This window comes from Solanum tuberosum, unplaced genomic scaffold, assembly GCF_000226075.1.
Source record: "Solanum tuberosum cultivar DM 1-3 516 R44 unplaced genomic scaffold, SolTub_3.0 scf00522, whole genome shotgun sequence".
NCBI classification, from domain to species: domain Eukaryota; kingdom Viridiplantae; phylum Streptophyta; class Magnoliopsida; order Solanales; family Solanaceae; genus Solanum; species Solanum tuberosum.
Window position 1 is genome coordinate 49,507 of NW_006239440.1, and position 26,130 is coordinate 75,636.

Consider the following 26,130-nt stretch of genomic DNA (forward strand, 5'->3'; position numbering starts at 1 on the left):
TTAGAAGAGGTCTTTACTCTCCAAAAGAGATAATATCACTTCCATTTAGGCTTTTAGTTCTATTCCACTTTTCATCCCTATTTTAGATTCCAAAATAGGGAAGCAAAGCTGATAATCTAACTAGCAATTTCTCCGAGATGAGCAACCTCTTGTGTGAAAAGATCAACTTCTCCCTTAGAAATGACAAGTCAACCAAAAAAGAAGGGTTTTGAGATTGGGACAATGTTAGAGGTTTACAGAGAACATAAATATGTCATAAGGTGATGAAGCAAGTACGGATACGAGAATCATGGCTTTCAGCTTGCCTGATTTCCCTTTCATTTTGAAATTCGAGAGAGAGAACTTACTGGTGCACGTCAGCATTTTTATATTGATAGAAGGTAATAATTTCTTCTTGAAAATTAGTATCATCGCAAATTTCACATTTTTTTTCTGCAAGTTCATAAAAAAAGACAAGAAATTTTGAATCGACATTGCCATATGAACAAAATAAAGATTGAGGAAACAAAATGTCATCAGTTACACAAAGGTAAATAATAATCATCAAAATCATGTTTTCATATTCATTTAGCTCACATGCATAATTATATATGTAATAAATCCCTGTTTTGTACTAGACACATATCCACTCCATTTTATAGGTATAAAACAAATTATTTTCCTAGAATATTTTTTGGTTATATCTCATTCAAATGGAAACACCTCCAGTACTCCTTCTTAAGAAGAACTTTAACAAGGTAAAGCACAGTAAAACTCAGTGGTACCATTTTACAATTTTAGATTGATATAGAAGTGTGTAATTTTCAAACATGATTACCATTTGTGGCCAGGTAGTAGGACAAATTGTGTAAAATTTCAACCTAATAAACTTGGAAATGATAGAGTTAATATCCCACATCACCTTATTTCTAGAATAAGAACCTCCGTGCAAGATGATGTTTCTCCACTTCCATGAAAATCATAAGATAATATTGAACATAACTTGAAAAACCACTCTCAACCTAATGTTACCTTATGCATTCCACCAATTTTTTCATAGTGTCTAATTTGGAATCCATGGGCTTAAGATCCCAGCTATCCTAGCACATGAATAATCTCAAATAAAAGCAACCACTTCCCTAGATAGGAAAAGGTAACAACACTGACGCAAATGAGAAATGCTTTAATGATAATATCAACAACAATATGAACTTTATGCTTCCGGACCTTTCAAACAAAAAATAAAATTTTGAAAGGAACCCTATATCTTCGTGTAGTCTTCTAAATAATCAACCCTACATTTGAATGTCTCCCAAGCTGATTTAACTGTGAACTTATCTGTGCTAGATTTAATACACGATGATTTATTCATTTAACCAAATTGCCTAACATATCTCATATTTAATCTGACATACTAGCAGTATTCTTAGAAAAATGGCCCTGCATTCATCCAAAATTCCAAACATCTTTTTAAAGAAAATTATTAATATTATCAGTTAAAGGTATAACAACCTTACACTTTTGTAAGAAAGGAAAATAAAGGACCAAGATTAATCAAATTATCAAACCATATACTATAGAAGATCCTCTTCTTAAACCAAACTTATCACGTGTGGAAAGTGAAATTGCACTCCCTACTTAGAATACCGTCTAGAATCTAAAATTGATGAAATGATAGAAATCACAATAAAATCATAAATTTATAAGAAATTAAAAAAATACTTCTTTTTAACCTCTATGAAATAATTGGATTGCATTTTTTCACCTTTACCGAGAAAAACCTATTGCAACGTGTATCATGGAATTCATAGTCTAAAATAACTACTAAATGAAAATTATCATCCCCCACACTTTTTGAACCATTACGATTTTATTAATATAATAAGATACTACTAGTATAAAATATAATTATGCTTTACTGAATAGAAAATAATCCTCGAAACATAAAATAGATGCACTTAATATACTTTATTTAGAATTAGAAATTACTTATTCCCTGTAATAATGGTAATAGACTTATTAATCATCGTTAAACCTAGCATTTAATTAAACTTGGGCCTTTAATATTTTAGAAGGCACAAATTCAAATAGAAACTTGAGGATTTATACTTCAAACGATATGTAACAATAATGGTAATGTAGATATAATCCCCTCAATCATGGCTAAAACTAGTATTATTATTTTTTGGAGTTAAAACTAGTATTTAATTAAGTAAATTTAAAAAGTAACTTGGAGAAATATGCTTCCACACCATATGTAACAACCATCCAAATACCTTCTACCAAACGATCCAAAGCGTACAAATTATTCAAACAAAATTGTAGAATTTTCTTGATTTCTTTGTGTGCCTTTTCCTTTCTGACACTTTCTAGTTTCTCCACACTATTGTCTTTTCCATATTATATTCTACACCTATATAGCTTTAATTTATTTTTTTTGCCAACACTATCTCTAAAGTCGCATTTTTCCATTAAAACAACAGTCAATAAAAAATTATTATTTTTGTTTGAACCCCTTAAGAGTGAAATCAAGGATATGGTAAAGCTAGAACAGTTATTGTATGAGGTCTACACAATGCTAAACGCAGAGGTACATAATAGATTGATATGAACATTATGAGCTGCCCCATAATAAAACCAGCATACCTTCTTCTTGATTCCTTCTTCCATAACCAGAGCTCGAAGAAGGAAGAGATAAGAGGGCCCTATGGAAAATGTGGTCATAAATCCATTCAAGTCGAATAACATTTATCTATGCTAGAAAACGACCTAAACTTCTTTCTTCTCTAATAATATTTCTAGAAAGCGAAAAAAAAAAATAGGAAGTAGAATATAAGTGCTAAAGTACCAGCTTCTACTCTTGTGAAAGGTGGCCTGACTTCTTCTTTTCTATTTAGAAAGTGAAATTTACCTTCTAGTGGAGCCTGGAGCAAGTTACTTCTTCTAAGTGGTTTGTTAGCTATTGCATTGGAGCAGAAATTTTATATGTGTGCACCCAAAGGCGGCAGCAGCATGTTTCCCTTTGTCATAAAGAAAAATTGAAATTTATTGGTTGAAACTTTGGTGCAAAAATTTGAAGGAAACGGCATGTAAAGTATTAGGTAAATGGTGTATTCTCGTTGTCAATCACGTGGTTGATTTCGAAAATATAGTTAGGCAACACTTTTGCATTCATGATGAAGCTTCCTCATTACGTAGAAGGAAACATACAAAGAGGCTGCTTTCCACCATCCAATTTAAGTGACATATAGTTTCCTTAATCCTAACGTCTCCCGTGTTGGAGAAAAGGACAAATACACATATGTAGTAATTGACCCCAACAGCTGCCAAAGGTCGTTATAATCCCATCTTAATGTCATGTCATGTCATGTCATACATTCATTGTATTTGAACATTTTTCAAGAAACTAATTTCTAGAGATCAAACACAAAGATATACAACCTAACTTTTTTTTCTTTTTTTTTATTGAATAAAAGACATAAGTACAAACTAACATTTCCACAAGTACAAAACGAGGTTACATTTGGGAGTTAAAGAACAAGAGAGGCCTGCAAAACTAAGGCTTGGTAAAAAGAAAAAACAACCCCAGAGGGTTGTCATGGCAGAAAAGGAACTTGCTGCCATGGCCAAAAGCCCATGAAAGAGAGGCATCTATACCTACAACTGCCCAAAAGCAACCACAAGAACAACACACAAACATAACCCAACCATCACGAGTTGAAAGGTTCAACAACGTGAAAGACTCGGTAAAACTACAAGTGCACACACATAAAACACTAAGACAATATTGAAAAGCTTCTACCGCTGCAAGATTTGGTAATCAATGCAAGGGTAGAAGCTAAAAACTAGTGACAACAAGTACTAGGACTAGGACCAGACATGAATCTCTTAATCCAAAAACTCAGCATTTGTATCTCAGGGAAGTATGGTTGGAAAAACAGGAAAAAAAAATTCCCATAAACAGCTTTAGTGAAGAAGCTGCAAAAAAAGAGAACCAACCACATCCCTGGAAAAAGGAGCCGAGATACTGGACTATTAGAAGACCCAAGATCATGGACCAAAAAACTTTATGCTACCACTAACAAAGAAAGACTAGTTAAACTTCCTTACTAAGCTCCATCTTCAAAGGAGCTCAACTTGTAAGTTGCATTCATCCTTAAACCCTGTGCACTTAAGAAAGGATATCACACCTCCAGAGTTGTTCCAAGAGAAGATCAACACACCTGCTACTGACCCCATTGCAGTGCTGGATGTTTAAGCCCACAAGTGTCTGCCCCAACTTCTGCAGAAAGGGTACACTTTTGTCCGAAAGCATAGAGCAACCCGACAATGAGAGGATCTGCAAATTAAGTCGCACTGTACTGGCCAAAGATGCAATACCTGAATCAGTTATTCCACACTTTGAAATATCAAGTTCCTTGAGCAACCAACAGTTGTTGGAAATTGCTAACAAGGTCGCATCAGTAACATATGGACACTCATCAACATTAAGAGACTCGAGACTTCCCCCATGCAACTCAGTTATGAATGAAACTGATCTGTCTGTAACATTAACACATCCGCTTAGATTCACCTTGACCAAACCAGCTTCACAGCTCTGAACAAGAGGGAAAAGACCCTCATCAGTTACTTCAAGAAGGCCACTCAACTCCAAATGAGTCAGTTTGGGGCACAGCCTACCCACTATGGCCAGCGTAGCATTACCAACTCCAGGGCAGTTGCGAATAGACAAAGACTGCAGTGAGTTGCAAGGTAGCACAGATGGAAATCGACAGGCTAACTCTTTAACACCAAAGCAATTCACCATGGACAGAACCTTTAACTTCTTACCACAGCTCAAAAGAACACCAACAAACCCAGCCTGGGTGATCCTGTGGCATTCTTCTAATTGGAGGTTCTCTAGTGCAACTGAACCTTTGGCAAAAGCAACCAAGCCATTATCTGACAGGATTGTACATTTTCGCAGGCAGAACAGCTTCAAGTTTGGACAACCTTTACCAAGAGCTTCAAGTCCCAAATCAGTAACTCCATGGCAAGCAGTTATAGCAAGCGACCTCAGCTTCTGCAAACCTTGGCCATTACCCATGACCCAAAATCCTCTCTCATTTATGTTTTGAAGACCAATAAGGACTATGTCAGTCACGGCAATGCCATAATGTCCAATAACAGCAAGGGAGATGTCACTGATGTTCAATGCGTAAAGTTTCACCTTTGTCAAAACATTACCAGCAGATGAAAAGAGACTTGCAATTCCTTGATCTCCAATGAGTGGGCAGTTTTTGAGAGACACAAACTTCAACTTCGGGCAAAAACGACCTACAGCTTGAAGAGTTTCATTTCCAATCTTTGAACAAGATTCTATCGTTAGAGAGGTCAAATTAGGACAATTCTTTGCGATAGCCATCAAAGACATATCAGTAATTGCAGGGCATTGGCAAAGATCAAGCTTCTCTAAGAGATGACATCCCTGAGCAATCTCAATTAAACCTTCGTCACTAACAGAAGATACATTCCAGAGAGAAAGAGCCCTAAGAGAAGGACAACCTCGAGCAATAGCCTTAAGGCCAGTATCAGTCACACCACGGATTGGGTTGCTTCCCCGAATAGAAAGCTTCCCTAACCCTCCATGGCTTGGAGTTCCAACAGCAATAGCAGCAAGTCGGACATCTGTTGCTTTCTTTCCATCAAGGCACCTGGAAAGATGACCCTCTCCTTCAATATCTTGAGATTCAGCATCAGCAACTTCTGCACCATTAGAGTCCAATACCTCACCCTTCTTAACACAGTCCACGGGCTTAACAAGGGCGGTTTGGATAGATCTTTCCTCGGTCTCCAAAGATGGATTGAGATCTGAGATGACTGTTTCATCCCCGTGGATGCTGCTTAAAAGCATAAGCCAGCGCTTGGAAACGCAAGCAGAGGCACTCCTCTCTTTGCCATCAGAAAGGCGCCTCAATACCTCAAAAAGGCATTCATCAGGTAGGACATCAATGGAAGACAACTTCTGCTTCTTTTCAGTGAAAACAAAAGGGACCGCAACACGAGACCTCTTGCAAGGAGGAAAATAGACATCCACATGATTCCCAAGGGACAGAAATAGACTGGATTCCTTGGGACTTGGGTACACAGCCCCACCATGGTAAAAAGCATCATCACCTGAAATCCAGAATATGGTAAAGAACATCAGCCAAAGATCACAATTGAGACCAAACAAATCTTGAGAAAGGCCAAACCCACTTCACATACAAGTCTGATCAGATCCAGATTTAGAGCATATATCACAGAAATACAAGATACTCCATATGCCAGGTTAATCAGTTTTGAAGAGTTCTATGAAAAAAATATTTCAGTCAAACATGGGAAAAAAATAATTGATTTTCAACATAAATATCCATCAATGAATTTTCCAGTCATTATTGCCCATTTTTTTCCTAGATTAGCATATCATTAACATTTTATATGGAATTTTGCACTAGTAAAGGAAAACAAGAGAGATTCAATTGTATCATATCTAGATAGATCAAAGTAAAATCACACTTAGGATAAAATCAAGGATCCAGATGTAGAAACCCCACTAGTCTCAAAGAGAAAGTTACATAAAATTAATAACAGATGAACTCAAAAAGAAAAAACCTAAAATCTAAAACACTAGAGAAAAAAACAATAATTAAGATAAAGATTGAATTTTTAAGCAAAACCCAGACAAGGATGAAGATCATACCACTAAAATTGAAGACTTTAGACATGAGTATGGTTGAAAAACACTGGGGAAGTAGAATCTGCACTGTCCAGGACCAAAAAACCCTCTATGGAGAGCAAAAATTGACAGATCAACCAAAAGAAACACAATTAAAAGAGCTTGAACAACTGATTGCATCAGAAAATCAGGTAGCAAGAGATCATTTGGAAACCCTATTGAATAGGGCAAAAAGAGAGAAAAAAGAGGTAGAAGGAGGATGAGGTACAAAACAATGAGGTTTGTGTGTGGGTGGTGCTGTCTTCTATCTATATTTTTGTTTGTGTAAAGTGGGGTTAACATTTTCTATTTTTTATTTGTATATTTTATTATTAGGAAAGAGAGAAGAAAAAGTATCTAATTCAGATACAATGAACCAAATCTATAAATGATCTTGACATGATGCTATGTTCAATGTTTCTTGCATTTATTTTATTTTTTTTATGGTGGAAAATATTCATTTTATATAACACAATGACCTACCTATAAAGAAAACCACAAATTTCAATGAAATTTGGTAACCATCAAACACATCTATGTGGTTAAGTTAACTATGACAACAGGTTAGTTTAGTTGGGTAAGAAAAGAAAACCATGGATGCCCCAACTGGTATTTAACTTTACCTATTTCCAACATAGTACTTTTTTTTTGGGGGGGGGAGGGGTTTCAAAGGGTTGATATATTTTTTCTTAGGTCCGTTTGGTTATGCGATATGAAATCATGATATAAATTATGATATGGTATTATCATATAGAATCATGAGATGAAATTGAAATTTTGTTTGGATATGCGATATGAAATTTTTGTGTTATATATTTTCTCATAAACATAAAAATTTCATAAGTGGTAAAACTATTAAAATAGCCCCAATTGTTTATTCAATCTTATCAAATAAACAAAAAATTATAAAATCGCATAATAAATTATTACAAAATTATTTGTTCTCCACTTAAGTAATTGTTTCATCTAACTTTAATTTAATTAAAAAGAATTGAACATAAATTGTAGTGTACTGGTCTTTAATACAATCATTCCACATAGTACGACAATTTCCTCACGTTGAACTTGCATTTCTCGATCATGTGACCGAGAAGACGAACCAACATTTGTTACTTTGAGTCATTTGTTGGTCAATAATAAATTTTATGTCGGTAAGAATAATAAATTTTATATGATTGAGAATAATAAATTTTAAAAAGTAATTATGTGATTATAAATTTTATTTACATATGAAATAAATGGTTAGTAGACATAAATGTGGGGTAGTTTTAACAAAATATAAACTCGTGAATCAATTTTTGTATTAAAATATCTCAAATCATGATATGAAATTCTCATATAATTACATATCATGGTTTTTGGAGAATATGGAATCACATCTCATGAGATGAAATCAGCGTAAAATCGCATGTCCAAACGCTGATTCCATCTCACGATACCATAGTCAAACTCCTACTTAGTAAGTACATACATATTAGGTAGTAATGTTTTTCGAGAAAATGACATAAATAGTCCCTTAACTATAGGAGTAGATCTAAAATGGTCCCTTAACTATACACTTAACAGATTTAGTCCTTTAATTATTCAAAAATTTATCTGCTTTGGTCCCTTAACTATACACTTACCGATTTTAGTCCTTTAACTATAAACTTATCGATTGTAGTCCTTTAAGTATTCAAAAACTTATTAGGTTTGATCTTTGTCCATTTTTTAAATACAAATAGCTTAGGTTTATATTAACGGAAATCTTCGTGAAATTAAATCTTTAACCCATTTTTTTAAGTTGTTTCTCTATCCCCGCCCTTTTTTTCTTCAAACTACTCTTATGAAAAAGAACAATAACGTCAACGATTCAAAATAAAATTGATGAGAAAAGAAGATATAAGTCCTAATTTTATTCAATGGAGGATAAAATTAAGCATATAATTATTGTTAATGACTTGAATCCGCACTTGAATATGCTAATCGGTATGGATTTTATTTAATTTACTCAAACTTCTTTACATAAAATAAAATGAATAGAATAATAAAATTGATCTATTTAAAATAAATTTTAAAAATTGTAAATCTACCATTTTATAAATTTCAATTCTGAAAAATTAAACAAATTTCATTCAATGAAGTCGTTGGAGTACAAACTTTGGATTTAACGGGTAATAATTTTTTTTCTTTTTATGATAAAGTCGAGCATATTCAAGTCATTAGTAGCAATAATATGCTTATTTTATCCTCTGTTAAATAAAGTTATGACTTATATTTTCTTTGCTCGTGAATTTTATTTTAAATTGTTGAGGTTAAGGTTCTTCGCATAAGGTTAATTTGAAGAAAAGTAGCAGAGAGAGAAACAACAAAAAAAATTGGTAAATGATTTAATTTCTCGAGGCATGAATTCCGTTAATATAAACCTAAGCTATTTGTATTTAAAAATGGACAAAGACCAAACTTGATAAGTTTTTGAATACTTAAATGACTAAAATCGGTAAGTTTATAGTTAAGAGACTAAAAGCAGTAAGTGTATAGTTAATGAACCAAAACTGATAATTTTTTGAATAGTTAAAGGACTAAATCCGTTAAGTGTATAATTAAGGGACCGTTTTAGACCTACTCCTATAGTTAAGAGACTATTTATGTTATTTTCGCAATGTTTTTCTATCATAGTTAACAGACTAATTTATTACAAGTAGCTAGTGTTACTATTTTACTGATGACAATTTCTCTTTATCGTTTTTAGTAGGGGTGTCAAAAATGAATTCAAACATAGGTAACCCGCCCAGAATTTTAAGGGTTGGGCTCAAGATAATTTGAATTGGGTTCAATCTCAACTCATTCAAGCCTAATCCGTTTTAAGAGAATCCTCAATTGAACTCAATTTAATCTCCAATTTCAACCCGCTTTAAAACTCTTTACTAAGATATGTTCCTTTATTAAATGTATGAATTATTATCTATTTAACATCTTTTAGGATTTATCAATTCATTTGTTACTTTTTAAAAAAAAATATTGAGCTGAAATTCAATTGTGATTATAAAAGTTAAATATCACTATGTTAAAATTATTGAGATTAATCGGGTCAAATTGGGCAGGTCAAGACCCAACCCAATTTTTAACCCATTTGAACCCAAAGTAAATTTGGGCGGGTCAAGACCCAACCCAATTTCTATTTCAACCCATTTTAATAACTTCAATTTTAACTCAATCTGTCCATTTGACGCCCCTAATTTTTAGTATCTGTTTGATGTAGTCAAGGGTTGTATAAAACGTGAGACTTTCTGCTTCTTGTTAGCTTGAAAACCTATTTAGCTAAAATATCTGCTACTTTATTAGTGTTGCGGAGACTATGACGGATCATTACATTTCTCACAAGTAGGTTGATCATGTGCTAGTAGTGCAACCAAGTCACTAGATTTATTTCTTAAAAATTCTTTTAATTCCACTAGAATTGGGTAACCTCAAAAACATTTTTTCCTTTTTTTTTAAGAAAAAAAACTAAAAGTACTATTAAACTATTTAAAATAGATTCATTTTATCTTCTGATATATATATTTTTTTCAAAATGTCCTCGTTGTTAAATAACTAGCATAAATATATCGTACAACTATTTAAATAGTTTTAAAATTCCTTCTTTTTTTTAACAGTTCCTCTAAAATAAGAGAAATTTTGCCTTGAACTACTTGCCCTCAATTTAAAATTCAAGACAAGACAAGTATAGAAGTCACTTAATGCGAGTTATAAGGTATAATAATTAATGAAATAAAATGTACGATTGTTTCATCATGCGTTTGATTGGGGTTATTAGGTAGTCATTGAATTATTTATCCCACCATTTATATTAGGGTTGTGTATCGATCGGTTTGGTTCGGTTTTGAAATTTATCGGTTTGACTTATTGGTTATCGGTTTGTATAGATGCTAAACTGTTATAGAACCATTAAGATATTGGTTTATCGGTTATTGATCATTATCGATTCGGTTATCGGTTTAACCATTAAAATTTGACAAAAAAAAACATTGAAAATCACTTAGAAACAATGTGACAAATCAAATGAATCATGCACATGAGTTTACAAATTACATCTTGCTCAAAAGCAAACACTTTTACATTATAGAATAACCAAGAGTTTGAGACAACCAGAAATAAAAGTAGGAAATCAAACTCTAAGTCAAGGAATTTATATACAAAATGGTATAAATATAATTATTGAATTTACTATCAGGTTATCGGTTAACCCGTTAAGAAAAAAACCTTAAACCGTTAAGAACCGATAACCCGATAATAAAAAAAATTAAACTCGTTATCAAAACCACTAAACCAATAACCCAATACTGATAAACCAATAACTTTTTTTCGATTCAGATTATCGATTTCGGTTCGATTTTGAACAACCTTAATTTATACCATAATGAATTGAGTTATCTTATATACATGGTGCGATAACTTCTTCAGAAATTACTTATCTCGAGATAATTAATCTCAAAATAACATGTTCCCAATCAAATGATAATGACAAGTTCTATTGAAAACTTCCTCTTATATATAAAATATATACTAGATAAGTATTGTCCGTGCGGAGCACGAGCCCAATATGATTTATAATTTGATCTGGTTATCCTCTATTACAGAAAGAAATCATTCTTTAAGATAACTTGAGTCCTAAATAGCGATAGTTACTTACAAATAATCATAATTTCAAAAACTATTTACAGTATGTTCAATCCAGTACATTTTTATGTACCCACAATGATGCCTCTATATCAGAATTTCTGAATATGAGTCAGCAATGGGTCTACATGCCAGAGGTCATCTTCTTCATGATCAACTATCTATTTGTCCAATTCATTTGAGTTATGGAGAGGAATAATATCATCATTGTTGATAACAGTCATCTCAACATCCTCATCTTCTTGCATGACCAAGACCACCTGTAGTTGATTAGGGCTGCTGTGGAGAGCATGCTGATCAGTGACCTCAGACACATTTATAGTGTGTAGAAGTTGTCGATGCTCCGACGGAATGACGGCTTCAATTTCCATCGTTACTGGATTGTGTCGGTCTACAAATTCAACCAAAACATGCCTTATTTGTTCATTCCAAGCAGCTGGGAAATCCAGGCCCATATTATTTTTACGTGGATGTGATCAGTTATGTAGCATTGAGTAGGTGCAGATGCAGAATTACTCTTCTATCAGATTTCCCTGGCTAATTTCCAGGCTGAAGTTAGATCAGATTTCTATGTGTTTTACTAATTGGGAGCCCCTTAAATCTTAGCTAGTATCCGTGGACACCTACAATATTAAGCGTTATGTGAGATTCAACTTCCAAATATGATTCAACCTCTATATTCAGTGATTTAACATGTACATCAATTGCCATTTGGTATTTCTCTTCAGTTCTAATTCCATGTAATTGTAGATTACAACCGTCATTGATGAACCAGTTCTTGCTTTGCTCAGACCTGTATATTTATTAAGCAATTCACTATATATATTTGACCGTGAACCCATTTATTATTATATACTAACTTGAGGTTTATGTATGAACCCGTAGAACCTCAAATCCTGGATCACTCTGCTTGCTCGGAGGAGAAGGATGATGTTGAGTGATTTAATGCTCTCCTCGTAACTTCTGCAGAGGTACATAAAGCATACAAAGTTCTCTTGATATTTTAAAGATAGCTTAAAGGAAATTACCTGGGCTAGGCAAATTGCTTGTTTCTTCAATTTGGTGAAATTTCTTCTCTTCCTTCAATTGGCATGTAGATTAGGGTCAGTAATAATTGGACTATAGAAAGACAAAACAGAGCCACCGAGATGCCTAGGGAAGCTAAGTAAATCAAGAAATATGGAAGAGCCATTAAATAATTGATCATTTATCCCATTTATGTAGTTGCAAAGGCAATTTCACCTGAAGCTATGTTGATCCCTCTATTAAAGCCATTAAGCTGAATTAAGAAGGCCACACACAAGCAACATGGACTTAGGCTTTTATGATTTCGCTTGATTCCCCACGTTGGGTTGAGGGATGAGTTGTTTGTCTACCTATTTGGTCTTGGGATATACTCATAAGTCACCTCATGAGCTAATTTGGTATTGAGTTAGTCCTAAGGTCCATTTCTTTAACGTAAGCCTCATGTATCAATATGAAATGAGGAATGGAACTTTATCTCCCACACACCTTACCCCCTGTGTGACTGAAATTGCTAACATACATTTGTCCATGTTTGGAATAACCAAAGTTATGTGATGACTCTCAAGTGAATAAAACTAATTGCCAAGGAGATATCAACCAGCAGTGGTGTGTGAAGTATTTATCCAAGTATATGGATGGGGTAGTTCTTACAGTCCCTTCAGTTACCAAGAGATACATAACAAACGTGCAGCAAATTGTTGACGCCTTCATGCAATAGGTCCTTTGATATTCATTAACATAAGCAATATCATTTTTCCCTTAATCTGAAAAACCTAGCAATCTCCTAAATGCGTATCTCAGATGGACAGATGAGGCAACAACCAAATAATAAATTGGCAGATTCGGAACAACCTCGAAAGCACAAACAATGTGATCTAACCTACTATTGCTATTTCCTGAATTTTGCAGTAGAAACACTTTAATATTCCCATTCTGTCGCACCTCCACAAAACTATATTCTCTTTTTGTCTTTCTGTGCCATCTTCAGGTGATCAAAGACTTTATTTAAGATATGCGTACACTCTACCCTCCCCAAACCCCACTTTGCGGGACTGCAGTAGGTGGGCTGCTGTTTTTGTTGTTTTAAAAGGAGTAGTTCATCAACAAAGATTAGAGCTTTTTCTTCATTAAATAAATCAAGCCTGGCAATTATAGAAACTTATTAACTAACTTTAACGGGGAAAAAAGTTACAAAATGCCAAGATCAAAGAGGATAACATCAATTCTCCAAAGCCCATCAACAATTCAGACACAAACATAACATTCAATACTAACACCCAAACAGAAAGCATACGCTAACACATAAGCTTCATCCAGCTTAATCAACCAAAACGGAAAAGCTATTATCTCACCGCAACGCATGCAGAGCGAAAACCCTAAAGTCTGATTCAGCTATAATTTCAAGAGCTTTGAAGATCCAAAATTAGCAGGCCCCAAATAAAATCAAACAAACTTGAAATCCCAAAAACATAATTCGATATAGCACATAAGTTAACCACACGAAATTTATAACCCAATCCAATTTTAGCAGAAAGAAATATGAAAATCTAATTGGGAAAAAGGGGAAAACGACAACTGAAATTGCAGACCTGGTAACAGCAGTATAAACAGAGCAGCTTCAGCAGAACGGCAAGGTCTTCCTCTATCTATATACAGTACAACAGTTTACCCTTTTGTATAATATAGAAGGAACCAAGAATGAAGTAAAAAACCTAAAGCAAAAGTAGAAACAAAAGGCAGAGAAAAGAAAATGGAGATGACCCCCAAAGCGTTCAAGATTATAGCTGAATTGAAGAAGACTGCGTGTTTGATGAATGTATAGAGAGGAAGACACGTATACATAGAATGCAGCCTTTGAGAAGGTGAAACGACAATAATATCCTGTTTACCTTATCACTTTGAAATGAGAAGCTAGAATTTTTGTCCCTATTTGCCAATTGAATGACCAACAAACAGACATGTTGAAATTTTCTGAAACTCTCTCTTCTATCTATACTAGAAGGGCAAGGCCCGTGCTGAGCACGGATCCAACAGTGATTTGCTTGTGTTGTAATCCGAGGATAAATAAATAAGGAGAAAATAGCATCAATGACAATGGAGAAAATAATTCTTGTCAAGGTACTTATCAGATAGATCAATTCAACTATTACACATATCTCAATAGAGATATGAAGTAGGGATAGGTATAACATTCCTAAAAGTTGGTCCGCAAATAGGTCACAGATAGTGCCTAGTGGCTTCTTGCAACTGACATTGTAGATGACTACTTAGCTATTTTAAGTAAGAACACTGTGCGGGAATGATGAAAGGCATGTTAGCCACCTAGCTATCTGAAGCAAGAACACTGAAAATGCTCGATCCACGCACCAACCTTCTGAAAGATCTTTCACTGAAGGAGATTAGGTTAGAAGAAGAGAATGAAAAAAAAGTAAAGAAGAGAAGGTTGAGAACTCACCTGAAGAGAAAAGATGACAATTTGTTTGGTGATTTTTTATTTCTTTTTAGCAGTATGAAGACTCAAATGGCATGGCTTGGTGTATAAGATGACATACACGTGATTTGCTAAAAAAGTAGATACATGTGTTCAGTATCAATGAAATAGATCCTTTGGAATTAGTTTGTACAGCAGATGTTGTTGCCCTGTAGAAAAGACAACATGAAAAGTTACGATATTCACCAAACTGATTTTTGTGAACCATATATATACTCCAAAGCAGTGCCTAAAAACCATACCATCAAAAAGAGAATAATCTTGCTACCATCACACTTGTCATATCTATAGATATTAATATTTTTCATTGAACTAATGCATAATCTTTAAATATCTATCAGTTCTTTTAGGAGTAGTGCCGAAAGCATAGACACCATTCTTCTCATTTAATATTTTCTTAAAATTCAGTAAAGAATGCTCAGTAATGTTATAGGCAAATGAGAATAAAACATATTGACAAATAAGTTTGTAGGCAAATGAAGATCCAATGAAATGAACCTTTGTTTCAATCGAACTACCTGACCCGATACTCTAACAAGCTACTTCTTCATGGAGATCAGATCCTTGGTGAAGCAAACAAAGCTTCTATATATATGGAGTTATAGGATAGGTAACCTTCCAAAAAATTGTTCCATAAAGATGTAACAGATAGTACCTCTGAGACATTGCATTTGCAAGTATAGCTGAATTATATCTGCAGAAGTGAAAGAAACACAATGACACTCCAATTAAAGATTATAGTCCTTATTGACTTATTCACGTGAAATGATTATTGATAGATCAATCACTACCACTTCAGTTCCAAATAAAAGAATCAAAGGCAACAGAAAAGAGAAAAAGAAAAATGGAGAGAAATCAGATAAAGAAGAACGTTTAGAATCCCCCAAGAAGATACAGGCTAGTGCCTTAAAACCTCCTCCTTTTATACCTATAGGTATATAGCAGAGTAAAGGAAGTTGAAAGTTCATTTTCCTCCGATAATCCTCTCTAAGTATATTAGAGACAATAGAGCTTCAATATTTTGTGTAGATGCTCCACCTAGAGCATTTTTAACAATTATTATATCATAAACAACCCTTGGAAGAATCTGAATCAATTATAGTTGATGAGATATTGATAGATATTGACTTCTGGATGATCTACCTAATTAACTTTCACCTATAAAAAATCACTTGAACTTTTTTCAAAGTTCGGTTGGTATCGTAGACCAGGCAGAATAGGCCTACCCGTAAACATTTCAGCCATGAGGCAGCCTGCACTCCAAAGATCAATACATATTTCATAATCTGTAGAACTTTGTGGAGCTATTTACCAAAGTGTGACAACTCGACTTGAAAGAGGATGCTCTTTTTCAGGATTGAAGTAGTTCGCAAATCAAAAATCAATAATTTTAGCATTCCATGTTTGTCGATCAACAAAGTAGATCCCTTAATATCTCGGTGCAAAATACCCCTTTCGTGGCAATGTTGCAGCCATGTAAGCAACTGCTAAGTACATAATCCATGCCTACTTTTACTATCTAATAATAATTCTGATGCCTTGTTATCATAAAATTATTGCATCTATCAAAACTAAGTTAGATTCAAGAGAAGCTATAGTTTTCAATCTCGAAATGGACAAAATGCTAGTCACTCCTACGGATTTAGGAGAATCTCATTGAACTTAAGAAGATGGATAAAATTTTACCCCATGATCTTCTCGAAAACTATTTTTTATCACATTTAGAAGTAATTTGAGTAGATAAAATAGAAGACAAATTAAATTACCATTTAAACCATTAGGTGATTGGAAATCTAGAAATAAAAAGGCAGACATTTAAGTAATTAATCAATTTAAACACATACACAAAAGGAAACGGACATTCTCGAGAGCATTTTCTGAAATCGGTCCATCAAGTGAGCGATATGTAATTGATTTTCGAACGAAAGAAAATCTGGCATGCCATGGCTGCAAGCTAGCTAAGTGGCTCATCAGCCATTCTGGTTACCTCGCCAAGATACATGTGCATGCGTGAGTTTTTTTGCCTTATCACTATTTAGATACCTTTTTTATCACCTTTTGTCAAATGGCCCTAACCGAGGGATATTTCAAAGGAGCATGGCCTCAAATTGAATTTCATCGTCCTGTAAACATTTAGGTGAAGCAACTGTTTCAAATAGCCTTAAAAGTAACAAAATTTTCACCAAAAACGCAGAGCAATAATGAACCCCAATCAGCTAAAAAATGCAGCAATAATTTAGCAAAAATGCAGCAATCCTTAAGCCTCAACTTCTGCCCAAAGTGCAACATTTGTAGCAGCAATATTTTTGACAAAAACGCCGCAGTTGGCAAACTTAAAAGTGCAGCAAAGTTTAGCTCAATACATAGCAACCATTGGCTCAAATGTGTAGCAAAATTTAGCTTGACACATAGCAACAATGGACTCAAATTTGATCAAAAGTGTAACAAATAGCTTAGTCTAAAATTCAGCAGCAGTAAAATAAAAAATACAGCAGCCCATGGTTTAGAATACATCACAAAAATGGAGCAGAAAAAGGTCAAAACACAACAGTGATTCAACCTCAAAATGAGGTGTCAAACCATAGCAGCCAACCTCATCAAAGGCAACAATTAATTCTCATCAAAGACAGGAGGTAACAACAAACATGCCAAACAGAAGCTGTTCTAGCAAAGTTATTTCATTGTTAGCCTCAACAAATTGTAGCTGAAGAATGTTCAAAGTGCTGAAGTTGTTTCACTGTTAACAATTATGTTGCTGCCAGAGACGATTCTGTTCTTACCACAATTTTGGCTAGGTTTGCTCATTCAAATAATGGGACGTCAATAGCATAATTTTCTGGGGTTGTCCCTCATCATCACCAAAGCAAGATAGTAGTTGTAAAATGTTGTTTCCTGTTTAGATTTAGCAAAATCAAAGGAATTAGTCTAGGTCACAAGTTAATTTTAACAAAAAGGGACAGCTTGTGAAATGAATCTGTGCCAGAGATGAACCGTTAGCTGCAACTCTATTTTCTCCTCTTATATAATCCATATTTCCTTAAACCACTCTTACAGTTAAAACTCAAACATCACAAAAACGCAAAGACACATATGAGAAGACATTGAGGGATTATGGCACCTAAATTTAAAAAGAACACCCTGTGTTCGTTTGAAATGAACTCAAAATTGGAAACTCACAACCTATAAAGAGGTTAAGAAGTAAAAATCTGAAAAGGAGAAATAGAAGTTGAGTGAGATAGATGTAGCTGAAAAAAGTAGAGGAAGAAGATGATAGGAAAAAGACTTGAAGAGAATAGAAAAGGCAGTATGTGTTTTCATTAACAACATACAAACACCTTTGTTGGTAGATCACTAATTTACTAAATCGAAATAGATGAAGATGAATCAATTACGATAGTTTTTGATAAATGAAATTTTAATTAGCCCGAGAATGAAAATGAGGGCATAATTAGGCAAAAGTTAGAGAAAACTTTGCAAGGCAAACTTCAGGTAAAGTTGAGAGAAATAGAAAACCTCAATACCACATATGAAGTCCTATTTCATTTATGTTCATCACAAATCAAAAGCTAAGAATCCTTTCACTTCATATGAGAACCTGTCTATTCAGTGCCCAGAAAATGTAATCTGTTATTCCTGCAAATTACTGAAAAGGCCACACACCAGAAATAGTGGGGCAAGTTTATGTTAAATGTATCAACAAAAAAGAGAGGGATGATATTCATATTAAATTAATATGAAGCAGAAGAAATTAGATTCTAAATGAACAAATTCAAACTTAAAAATACTCTTCCTTATTCCTTGAAGAATGAGTGTCAAAGGGATTGGTCAAGAAAGATCTTCACAATTTCTGCAGATTAAAAATTTATATCCCCATGATAATATCATAAGATCTAGATAGAAGAAAGTAGTTCTTTTATCATTTAACTTTCATTGTACTTGCCATACATGTTCTAACTAATCCAAAAGAACCTTTGACTACTCTTAATAGAAAGAAAAAAGATGAATGAGAATTTATCTTTGAACTTACGTTTATATTGACCAAAATAGGTCAAAAAAAAGGGAAATAAAATTGGATCAACTCTTTGGCTACTTAATAGAAAGCAATCTTATGATATCATGGGCATATTTTTTCTTTTACTCTTTGGCTACTCTTAATAGAAAGCAATCTTAAGATATCATGGACATATTTTTCTTTGTCCTGCTAAAGATTAGAACTTTAGTTTGTACTTTGTTTTACCAAGTAAAATCGTCAGCACTTGGTGCTATATAAATTACCGCACTTGGACATTGTAATTTCTAAATCTAATAAAACTATAATGAACACTTTTAGGTAAACCAAAGATGATGATACAGAGGGATGGAGTATATGGACTCAGATTCACTCTGCCATTAATCTTTCCTCTAACATTAATAACTTGAGCGTCTCTTGCCAGATAAAAGCATGTTGTAGCTTATTTTTCTCATTTCATCTAATTTACTGATAGTCTTGATTACTGGGTACAAAAAAAATAAAACATGATCAATAATACATATCATTTCAAGGCTAAGTGAGTAGTACTTTTTTTACATGTAGTTAATGTAGGATCTGAAATATGCCTCAAAATTGCCAGAGCTGAAAGATTTTGCTTTTTTTTTTATGGTAGTTGGGAAATTTAAAAATTCATTAGCTTCTTGCTGATAGCACCTAATGACTTACTCCAAGTAGAACAACTTACATCAATGCTAGAAGGGTGATAAACTTGAAATTGCTCTTATGCATACTCCTCATTTAGTAATTTTCTCAGGTAAATGTCATTTGTATTTCTCTTCAATAGCAACCCCTGCATGGTTGAACTCATCTTTCTTCTTCAAATCTTACATACCAAATTAAGGTCCCCTGTTATAACTAAGCACTTCAACAAAATGGTAATCAGTAGAAGGATTTACAACATGAACTGTAACTTAAAACAGAGACTTAATAATCAATATTTTTCACTAATTCATGCAAAGAAAAGTTCCCAGCTATAGCCAAGAAAAATCATTACAAAGAATAATGAAGACACGACACTTCAAAATAACTGCACCTTAAATATCAAGATTCATATATGAAAGAAAAACACACATCTAATTAAGATACTCCACATCAAATATAGTAGTTGTACACCTCTGTTTTAGTTTGGGAAGGCTGAAATAAAGTTCAAAGAATTTCAATTATTTCTGACATCAATGAACCAACACAAGTTATTCTTAAGTTCAAATATCGAGTCAAAACTAAAAAAAATAAATATCTTGAGCTCCTTAGGGAGTTGTCCATTGAATTAAACAAAAGAAGAAAGTGAAAACTTAAAGAGCGACAAACCATTCAAGCTTCAATCTTTGTAGCAAAGGCTGATGAGACTATGAATAGCTAATATTGTCTTAAATTGAAATAAACATTAATCATGAACAAAGAGAGTTCACAAAATAGTCATTTTTCCTCTTCGCAGTAGAGACTGCAAATTACCAAGATCTCCAGCAATCTCATAGAAGATATGGAAACCAATCAATGTGAAGTATATGAGCACAACTTGAAATAATTCTATGTTCAATTGTAGTCGAAGAGGTCATTTTCCTTTTGTTTCTTTCACCGACACTTGTAATCCATTACTTTATGATGTTACAGAAGTCGACTACATATATACTACGAATCAATGGATCATTACTCTAACAATTTGAACATAACTTTCACCAAACATGTTATGTGCAAAGGAAGGCAGAACTTTACCCTTGAAAGAAAATAGTAAACCATAATGTAGAAAAATCGGAACACCCAAGAATATTATTAGATTTCAATAAACATGCTCTAATGAATGGATTAGAGAAAACATCAAACGCGATTAGACAAAACGCATAAAAGAGATGGAAGGAAGATTAGAAATATTTACTGAGCATTTCCAAATTTTGGTGTAAGAAGACTACTCTGTCAAAAATTAAAAAGGAGAACACTTAACACCAATATTAAAGTCGAATTAGCAGTGGTTTTTCCAGTCAAAATCGACTAAATGATCCAAAAGCATGAACATAATATAAATTAAAATACAATACGAAATTGAGAGAAATAGAGTAGTGAAGACGTAAAAAATAAAGACACAAAAAGGGAAGAAATTCTTGTTTTTCTCATCAAATTTTGGAAGTTCCAATCCAGCACTTACTTTTAATACCAGAAATTACTCTGATTCAGCACCATGACCTTAAAATTAGCAAAGAAGATGGATGACTTTTTGGGGCAAAGTTTCAACACCAAAATGGGGGGGAAAGAGAAGAAAGATCAAATCTTGTGAAGCTAGGGCAATTAAGCAGCAATTTGGGTGCAGCAAAGGAAAGTGAAGACAATCTTTAACCAATATACATTGTTGTAAAAAAATAAATATACATAGCAATTCAAGAGCAAAAGTACAGCTGCTTTATGGAGAAAAACAATGAAATGTGCAGGATACAACGCTTCAAGAAAGAGAAAATATTTCTTTCCAATATTGCCCCTGTTCGTCCATGCTTGTTGGCTTATCAGTTTCTGGAATGATGACAGATGGTAATTGAAGGCCTAACACGTGTTATACATAGTGCAGATGTCTTTGTGATATAAATGGAGTCAACTTAAAATTATGTTTTTGTCCCTGTTCGTCCTCTCAAACTCCCATTTCTAAATAAGGGTAATAATAAATAAGGGTAATATATAAGAGAAAAATATAATAATAAGGACAAGTCAAATTATATATTGCCACAAATTATTTTCTAAGAATTTAATTTTTGACAATTCATTTCATATAAGATAAAAAATTAATAACATGTTTTTTTGTTGCAATTTAAGTTAGAACACTCATAATATTCTCCACTTACCTCCTTATTCTTACTTTTTCCCTTTCTCTTCTTTCTTGCGGTTGTTCCTAGGGAAAGGGTAAAAACATGCTCGCAACGTATTAAAAATGATTGGATCAATTTTTTCCGTCTTTCTATCTATTGGGGCAAAAAATGTCCTCAATCTATTTGAAATGGTTTAAATTTGCCATTCTTCTACCAAAAAAATCTTTAGCAAAAACAATTTTTTTTTATCAACCACTAGTTAAGTAGTTATGTGTCCGTGCTTCGCGGGGTCTCAAAATAACTTATTAAAATTTATAAATAAAATACTCAAAATATCTTTTAAAAAAAGATTTAAAATTTGAGTAAACTAAGTCTCGCTTTTAAATCCATTTTACTACTATTAGCATTATAGTTATATATCTTTTTTTTTCATTACTTAACAAATTTAGTCTATTACAACTATTGAGGTTTTTATATAATTTAGGGATAAGGCAGAAGTACCCCTTAGACTATGACCGAAATTCTAGAGACACATTTGGGTGATCGTTGTTCGATTGACCAAGTCAACACACTTCCTTCCTGCTCAGTCTTCCTTCAGTGCCGAGAGCTTAGCTAGTGCCTACATTATGGAGGTAGTTCGTCTTCACAGGGTACCGATATCTATTATTTTAGAGCAGGATTCCCAGTTCATTTTCAGCTTTTGGAGGACTTTTCAGGAAAAGTTGGGCACATGTGTTGATCTTAGCACATATTTTCACCCACAGACGGACGAAAAGTCATAGCCCACTATTCATCTTTTGAATGATGTGTTGTAGTCTTGTGTTTCAGACTTTAGAGGTTAGTGGGACTAAAGTCTCCAGGTTGATTTCCTGAAAGGTCCTCCAAAACCTGGAAATGAACTAAGAATCCTGATCTAAAATAATAGATATTGGTACCCTATGAAGACAAACTACCTCCATAATGTAGGCACTAGCTAAGCGCTTGGCACTGAAGGAAGACTAAGCGGGAAGGAAGTGTGTTGACTTGGTCAATCGAACAGCGATCACCCAAATGTGTCTCTAGGATTTCGGCCATAGTCTAAGGGGTACTTCTGCCTTATCTCTAAGTTATATAAAAACCTTAGTAGCTGTAATAGACTAAATTTGTTAAGTAATGAAAAAAAAAGATATATAACTATAATGATAATAGTAGTAAAATGGATTTAAAAGCGAGACTTAGTTTACTCAAATTTGAAATCTATTTTTAAAAGATATTTTGATATTATAAAAATATTTTATTTATAAATTCTAATAAGTTATTTTGAGACTCCGCGAAGCACGGACACATAACTACTTAACTAGTAGTTGATAAAAAAAATTGTTTTTGCTAAAGATTTTTTTGGTAGAAGAATGACAAATTTAAACCATTTCAAATAGATTGAGGACATTTTTGGCCCCAATAGATAGAAAAAAGGAAAAAATTTATCCAATCATTTTTAATACGTTGCGAGCATGTTTTTACCCTTCCTAGGAACAACCGCAAGAAAGAAGAGAAAAGGAAAAAAATAAGAATAAGGAGGTAAGTGGAGAATATTATGAGTATTCTAACTTAAATTGCAACAAAAAAATATCTAATTAATTTTTTATCTTATATGAAATGAATTGTCAAAAATTAAATTCTTAGAAAATAATTTGTAGCAATATATAATTTGACTTGTCATTATTATATATTATATATAAGAGGACGTTTTCAATAGAACTTGTCATTGTCATTTGATTGGGAACATGTTATTTTGAGATCAATTATCCCGAGATAAGTAATTTCTGAAGAAGTTATCCCACCATGTATATAAGATAACTCAATTCAGTATGGTATAAATTAGGGTTGTTCAAAACCGAACCGAAACCGATAATCCAAACTGAAAAAAAGTTATTGATTTATCAGTATTAGGTTATTGGTTTAGCGGTTTTGATAATGGGTTTGATTTTTTTATTATCGATTCTTAACGGTTTGAGGTTTTTTTCTTAACGGGTTAACCGCAAACCTGATAGTAAATTAAATATTATATTTATACCATTTTGTATAAAGTCCTTGACTAAGAGTTTGATTTCCTACTTTTATTTCTGGTTGTCTCAAACTCCTGGTTATTCTATAATGTAAAAGTGTTTGCTTTTGAGCAAGATGTAATTTGTAAACTCATGTGCATGGTTCATTTGATTTGTCACATTGTTTCTAGGGCTAACCCATCGGTGGCCTCCTAAACTTGACACAATCTTTCACTTAGACACCTCAATAGAAGGATTTTCATTTTAAACACCTAACATAGGGTCTCGGTGTGTCACTTCAACACTTTTTACACAGCTGGAATGTCACATGATTTTCACTGATTCAAGGCGCGTAGGGACCTATATTTCTTCTGATGTGGCGTCCCCAAAACGGTAATATTATTCCACATCATCTATTTATATTTATTTTTTTCTCCAATTGTACCCTAATTAAGACCCCAATTTTTTCATTCTTTTCCAATTTCTCTCTTCTTCAGCCTTTCTTTAATTCTTGTCCCTTAATTCTTTCATGTCGAGCTTCTCCAATTCTTCCATGGCATCTGTGGATGAAGGTCGATATTGTAGGTGTGGTAATGAAGCACTATTAAAGACTTCATGGACCCAATTAAATCCAGGGAGTAGATTTTTACTTGTAGAATTTCAAAGGTAAAATTCTTTGTTTCCCTTATTTTTTTAAAGTCAATTAGATGATTAATTATTGGCGTCTAATTCTTTTTGATTGATTTTATAGAAAATGGGTGGCTGTGACTATTTTCTTTGGTATGAAGATCGACACCCTCCTCAAGCAAACAGGGTAATGTGGGGATTGTTGAAGAAAGTCAATGCTTTTGATGAAAAATTAAAGCAAGCAAGACATATATTTATTGTTGGTGTCGTTGCTACTGAGTTGGTGATGTTTGGAATATGAAAATTGAAGCCTAATTGTTAGTGTTCTTGAGGTGTAGTAGTATTTGGTGTTCAGTCTAGTAGTATTTTGATGTTGTTATTGCTGTAAATTTTCGATGTAAATGTGCATTTTGGATTCAATGAAATTCTATGTTGTTGTTGCAGTAAAATTGGTTTTTTGGCTACATACAAATCTCAAATTCGTTCTCACAATGTAACACCAAAAGCAAATAGCAACCAATTCATCACAAATTTCTCAAAATGTAGTCATATTCGTCACAATGTAACACCTAAATTACACAAAATGTAGACAGTTATATTGCATGCTCCATAATGAGCTCAAAGTTAGCATTATGCTACATACCATTCAAGGCTACAACCTTAAAAAAAGTGTACCAAAATAAGTCCCCAAAATAAAGCTAGCATAATCAAAAGCTACATACAACCTTCACAAAAGTGTTTACTAGTACCAAAATAAAGCTAGCATACTCCAAAAACATTAGACAACAAAATAAGGGCCCAAAATCAACCTATTCTAAGTTGGTATTACTTATTCTTTTTGTTTGCCATTTGCTGCAATTGGAAAGTGGTGACATCATCTTTGTTTTTCCATCTCAAGCCTCTAGGCTTAAAGCCAAGGTCTATACCCATTAAACTTGCATCCTTATAACTTGAACCTGTTGGTAGAATCCTTTGACTTGAAGTCCCAGGCTGCTTTTTTGAAGAAAAAACCAAAATTAATATATCAACTTGCATTCATTTAAGAGACAAAGTTTGTGACAAACTTATGTTTAGTATTTGGGTTTCACTTGCACTTCTGTAGATTCCAAATCCAACATTACTTGATCCACCATTTGTTGGCCTCTTTGGTCCCCCTCTTGCAGAATCTTCTCCAGTTGCAACTCTTCCTCTTTTCTGTCCAGCAGTTTGTCTTGTCTTTGTAGGTAGTTGACTGGTTATTCCTCTTGTAACAGGAATACTTGTATCCACAAATGGTGGTGGTTGGCTTGTTTTTGCAGTTTCCCTTGCCCTCTTAACTCTACTGGTATCACCACAAACTGTTGTTGAAGAAGCATGATTGCTTGATGTTGTTGATGCAGGTTGGTTGAATCTTGTTGGTCCAGGTTGGAAGGAGCTTGTTGGTTCAGGATGGCAACTTCCTTGTGAACTTTGACCAGCAGTAAATTGTGAACTGTGGCTAGCTGGTTGTGAAGTATGGACACCAACCTAAATATCAAACATAAAGTTTGTTCATTAATTCAAGAAGAATTTTAAAAAGGCACAAACAAATAATAAGTTATTTTACCTTGCAATATTTCTTGTTGTGGCCTTGTTGTTTACACTTGGAACAAGTAATTTTCAACCCTTGTTTGGACATCTTTCCATACTTCTTTCTTGATTCATCTTTACTCTTTCTTCTATTTCTTGGAGGTCTACCAGGCATTTGCTTAGGTTCAGGAGGCTCAATCCTTGGATTGTTAGTTTCAGGC

The 26,130-nt window shown here is 33.6% G+C and overlaps 2 protein-coding genes and 2 long non-coding RNA genes across 16 annotated transcripts; 1 reads left to right on the plus strand and 3 right to left on the minus strand.

The window, feature by feature from the left end:
- Nucleotides 1-3,414: 3,414 nt before the first annotated feature.
- On the minus strand, nt 3,415-6,995 carry LOC102605047 (EIN3-binding F-box protein 1-like). The gene is made up of 2 exons (XM_006364864.2): nt 6,701-6,995; nt 3,415-6,135 (listed from the first exon to the last, which is right to left on the minus strand). Exons 1-2 carry the CDS (start codon nt 6,723-6,725, stop codon nt 4,151-4,153), a joined length of 2,010 nt encoding a protein of 669 aa, XP_006364926.1. The 5' UTR covers nt 6,726-6,995; the 3' UTR covers nt 3,415-4,150.
- Nucleotides 6,996-11,258: 4,263 nt separating this feature from the next.
- LOC102605380 (uncharacterized) lies at nt 11,259-21,394 on the minus strand. 13 transcript variants are annotated; one of them, XR_001472050.1, is made up of 6 exons: nt 21,062-21,390; nt 17,672-19,783; nt 16,736-17,014; nt 14,856-15,585; nt 14,723-14,789; nt 11,259-14,046 (listed from the first exon to the last, which is right to left on the minus strand). It is a non-coding gene; the product is annotated as an uncharacterized lncRNA (long non-coding RNA). The 13 variants fall into 13 exon arrangements; XR_001472044.1 differs by having other exon boundaries at nt 11,259-12,454; nt 12,617-15,585; nt 21,062-21,394; XR_001472051.1 differs by having other exon boundaries at nt 11,259-11,765; nt 12,403-15,585; nt 21,062-21,394.
- Nucleotides 21,395-23,964: 2,570 nt separating this feature from the next.
- Nucleotides 23,965-24,825, plus strand: LOC107058464 (uncharacterized). The gene is made up of 2 exons (XR_001472038.1): nt 23,965-24,400; nt 24,486-24,825. It is a non-coding gene; the product is annotated as an uncharacterized lncRNA (long non-coding RNA).
- Nucleotides 24,826-25,186: 361 nt separating this feature from the next.
- On the minus strand, nt 25,187-26,122 carry LOC107058459 (uncharacterized). Its single transcript, XM_015304189.1, has 3 exons — nt 25,947-26,122; nt 25,454-25,867; nt 25,187-25,351 (listed from the first exon to the last, which is right to left on the minus strand). Exons 1-3 carry the CDS (start codon nt 26,082-26,084, stop codon nt 25,187-25,189), a joined length of 717 nt encoding a protein of 238 aa, XP_015159675.1. The 5' UTR covers nt 26,085-26,122.
- Between the last annotated feature and the right edge of the window lie 8 nt (nt 26,123-26,130).

What these genes read in the sequence shown, in the direction of transcription:
- LOC102605047 (XM_006364864.2), bottom strand. Translation starts at nt 6,725, where the DNA reads ATGTCTAAAGTCTTCAATTTTAGTG. An exon ending in TAAAGTCTTCAATTTTAGTG is followed by an intron (nt 6,136 to 6,700) that starts GTATGATCTTCA and finishes TCTGGATTTCAG; the next exon opens with GTGATGATGCTTTTTACCAT.
- LOC107058459 (XM_015304189.1), bottom strand. Translation starts at nt 26,084, where the DNA reads ATGCCTGGTAGACCTCCAAGAAATAGAAGAAAGAGTAAAGATGAATCA. An exon ending in ACAACAAGAAATATTGCAAG is followed by an intron (nt 25,868 to 25,946) that starts GTAAAATAACTT and finishes TTTGATATTTAG; the next exon opens with GTTGGTGTCCATACTTCACA. An exon ending in GATTTGGAATCTACAGAAGT is followed by an intron (nt 25,352 to 25,453) that starts GCAAGTGAAACC and finishes TCAAAAAAGCAG; the next exon opens with CCTGGGACTTCAAGTCAAAG.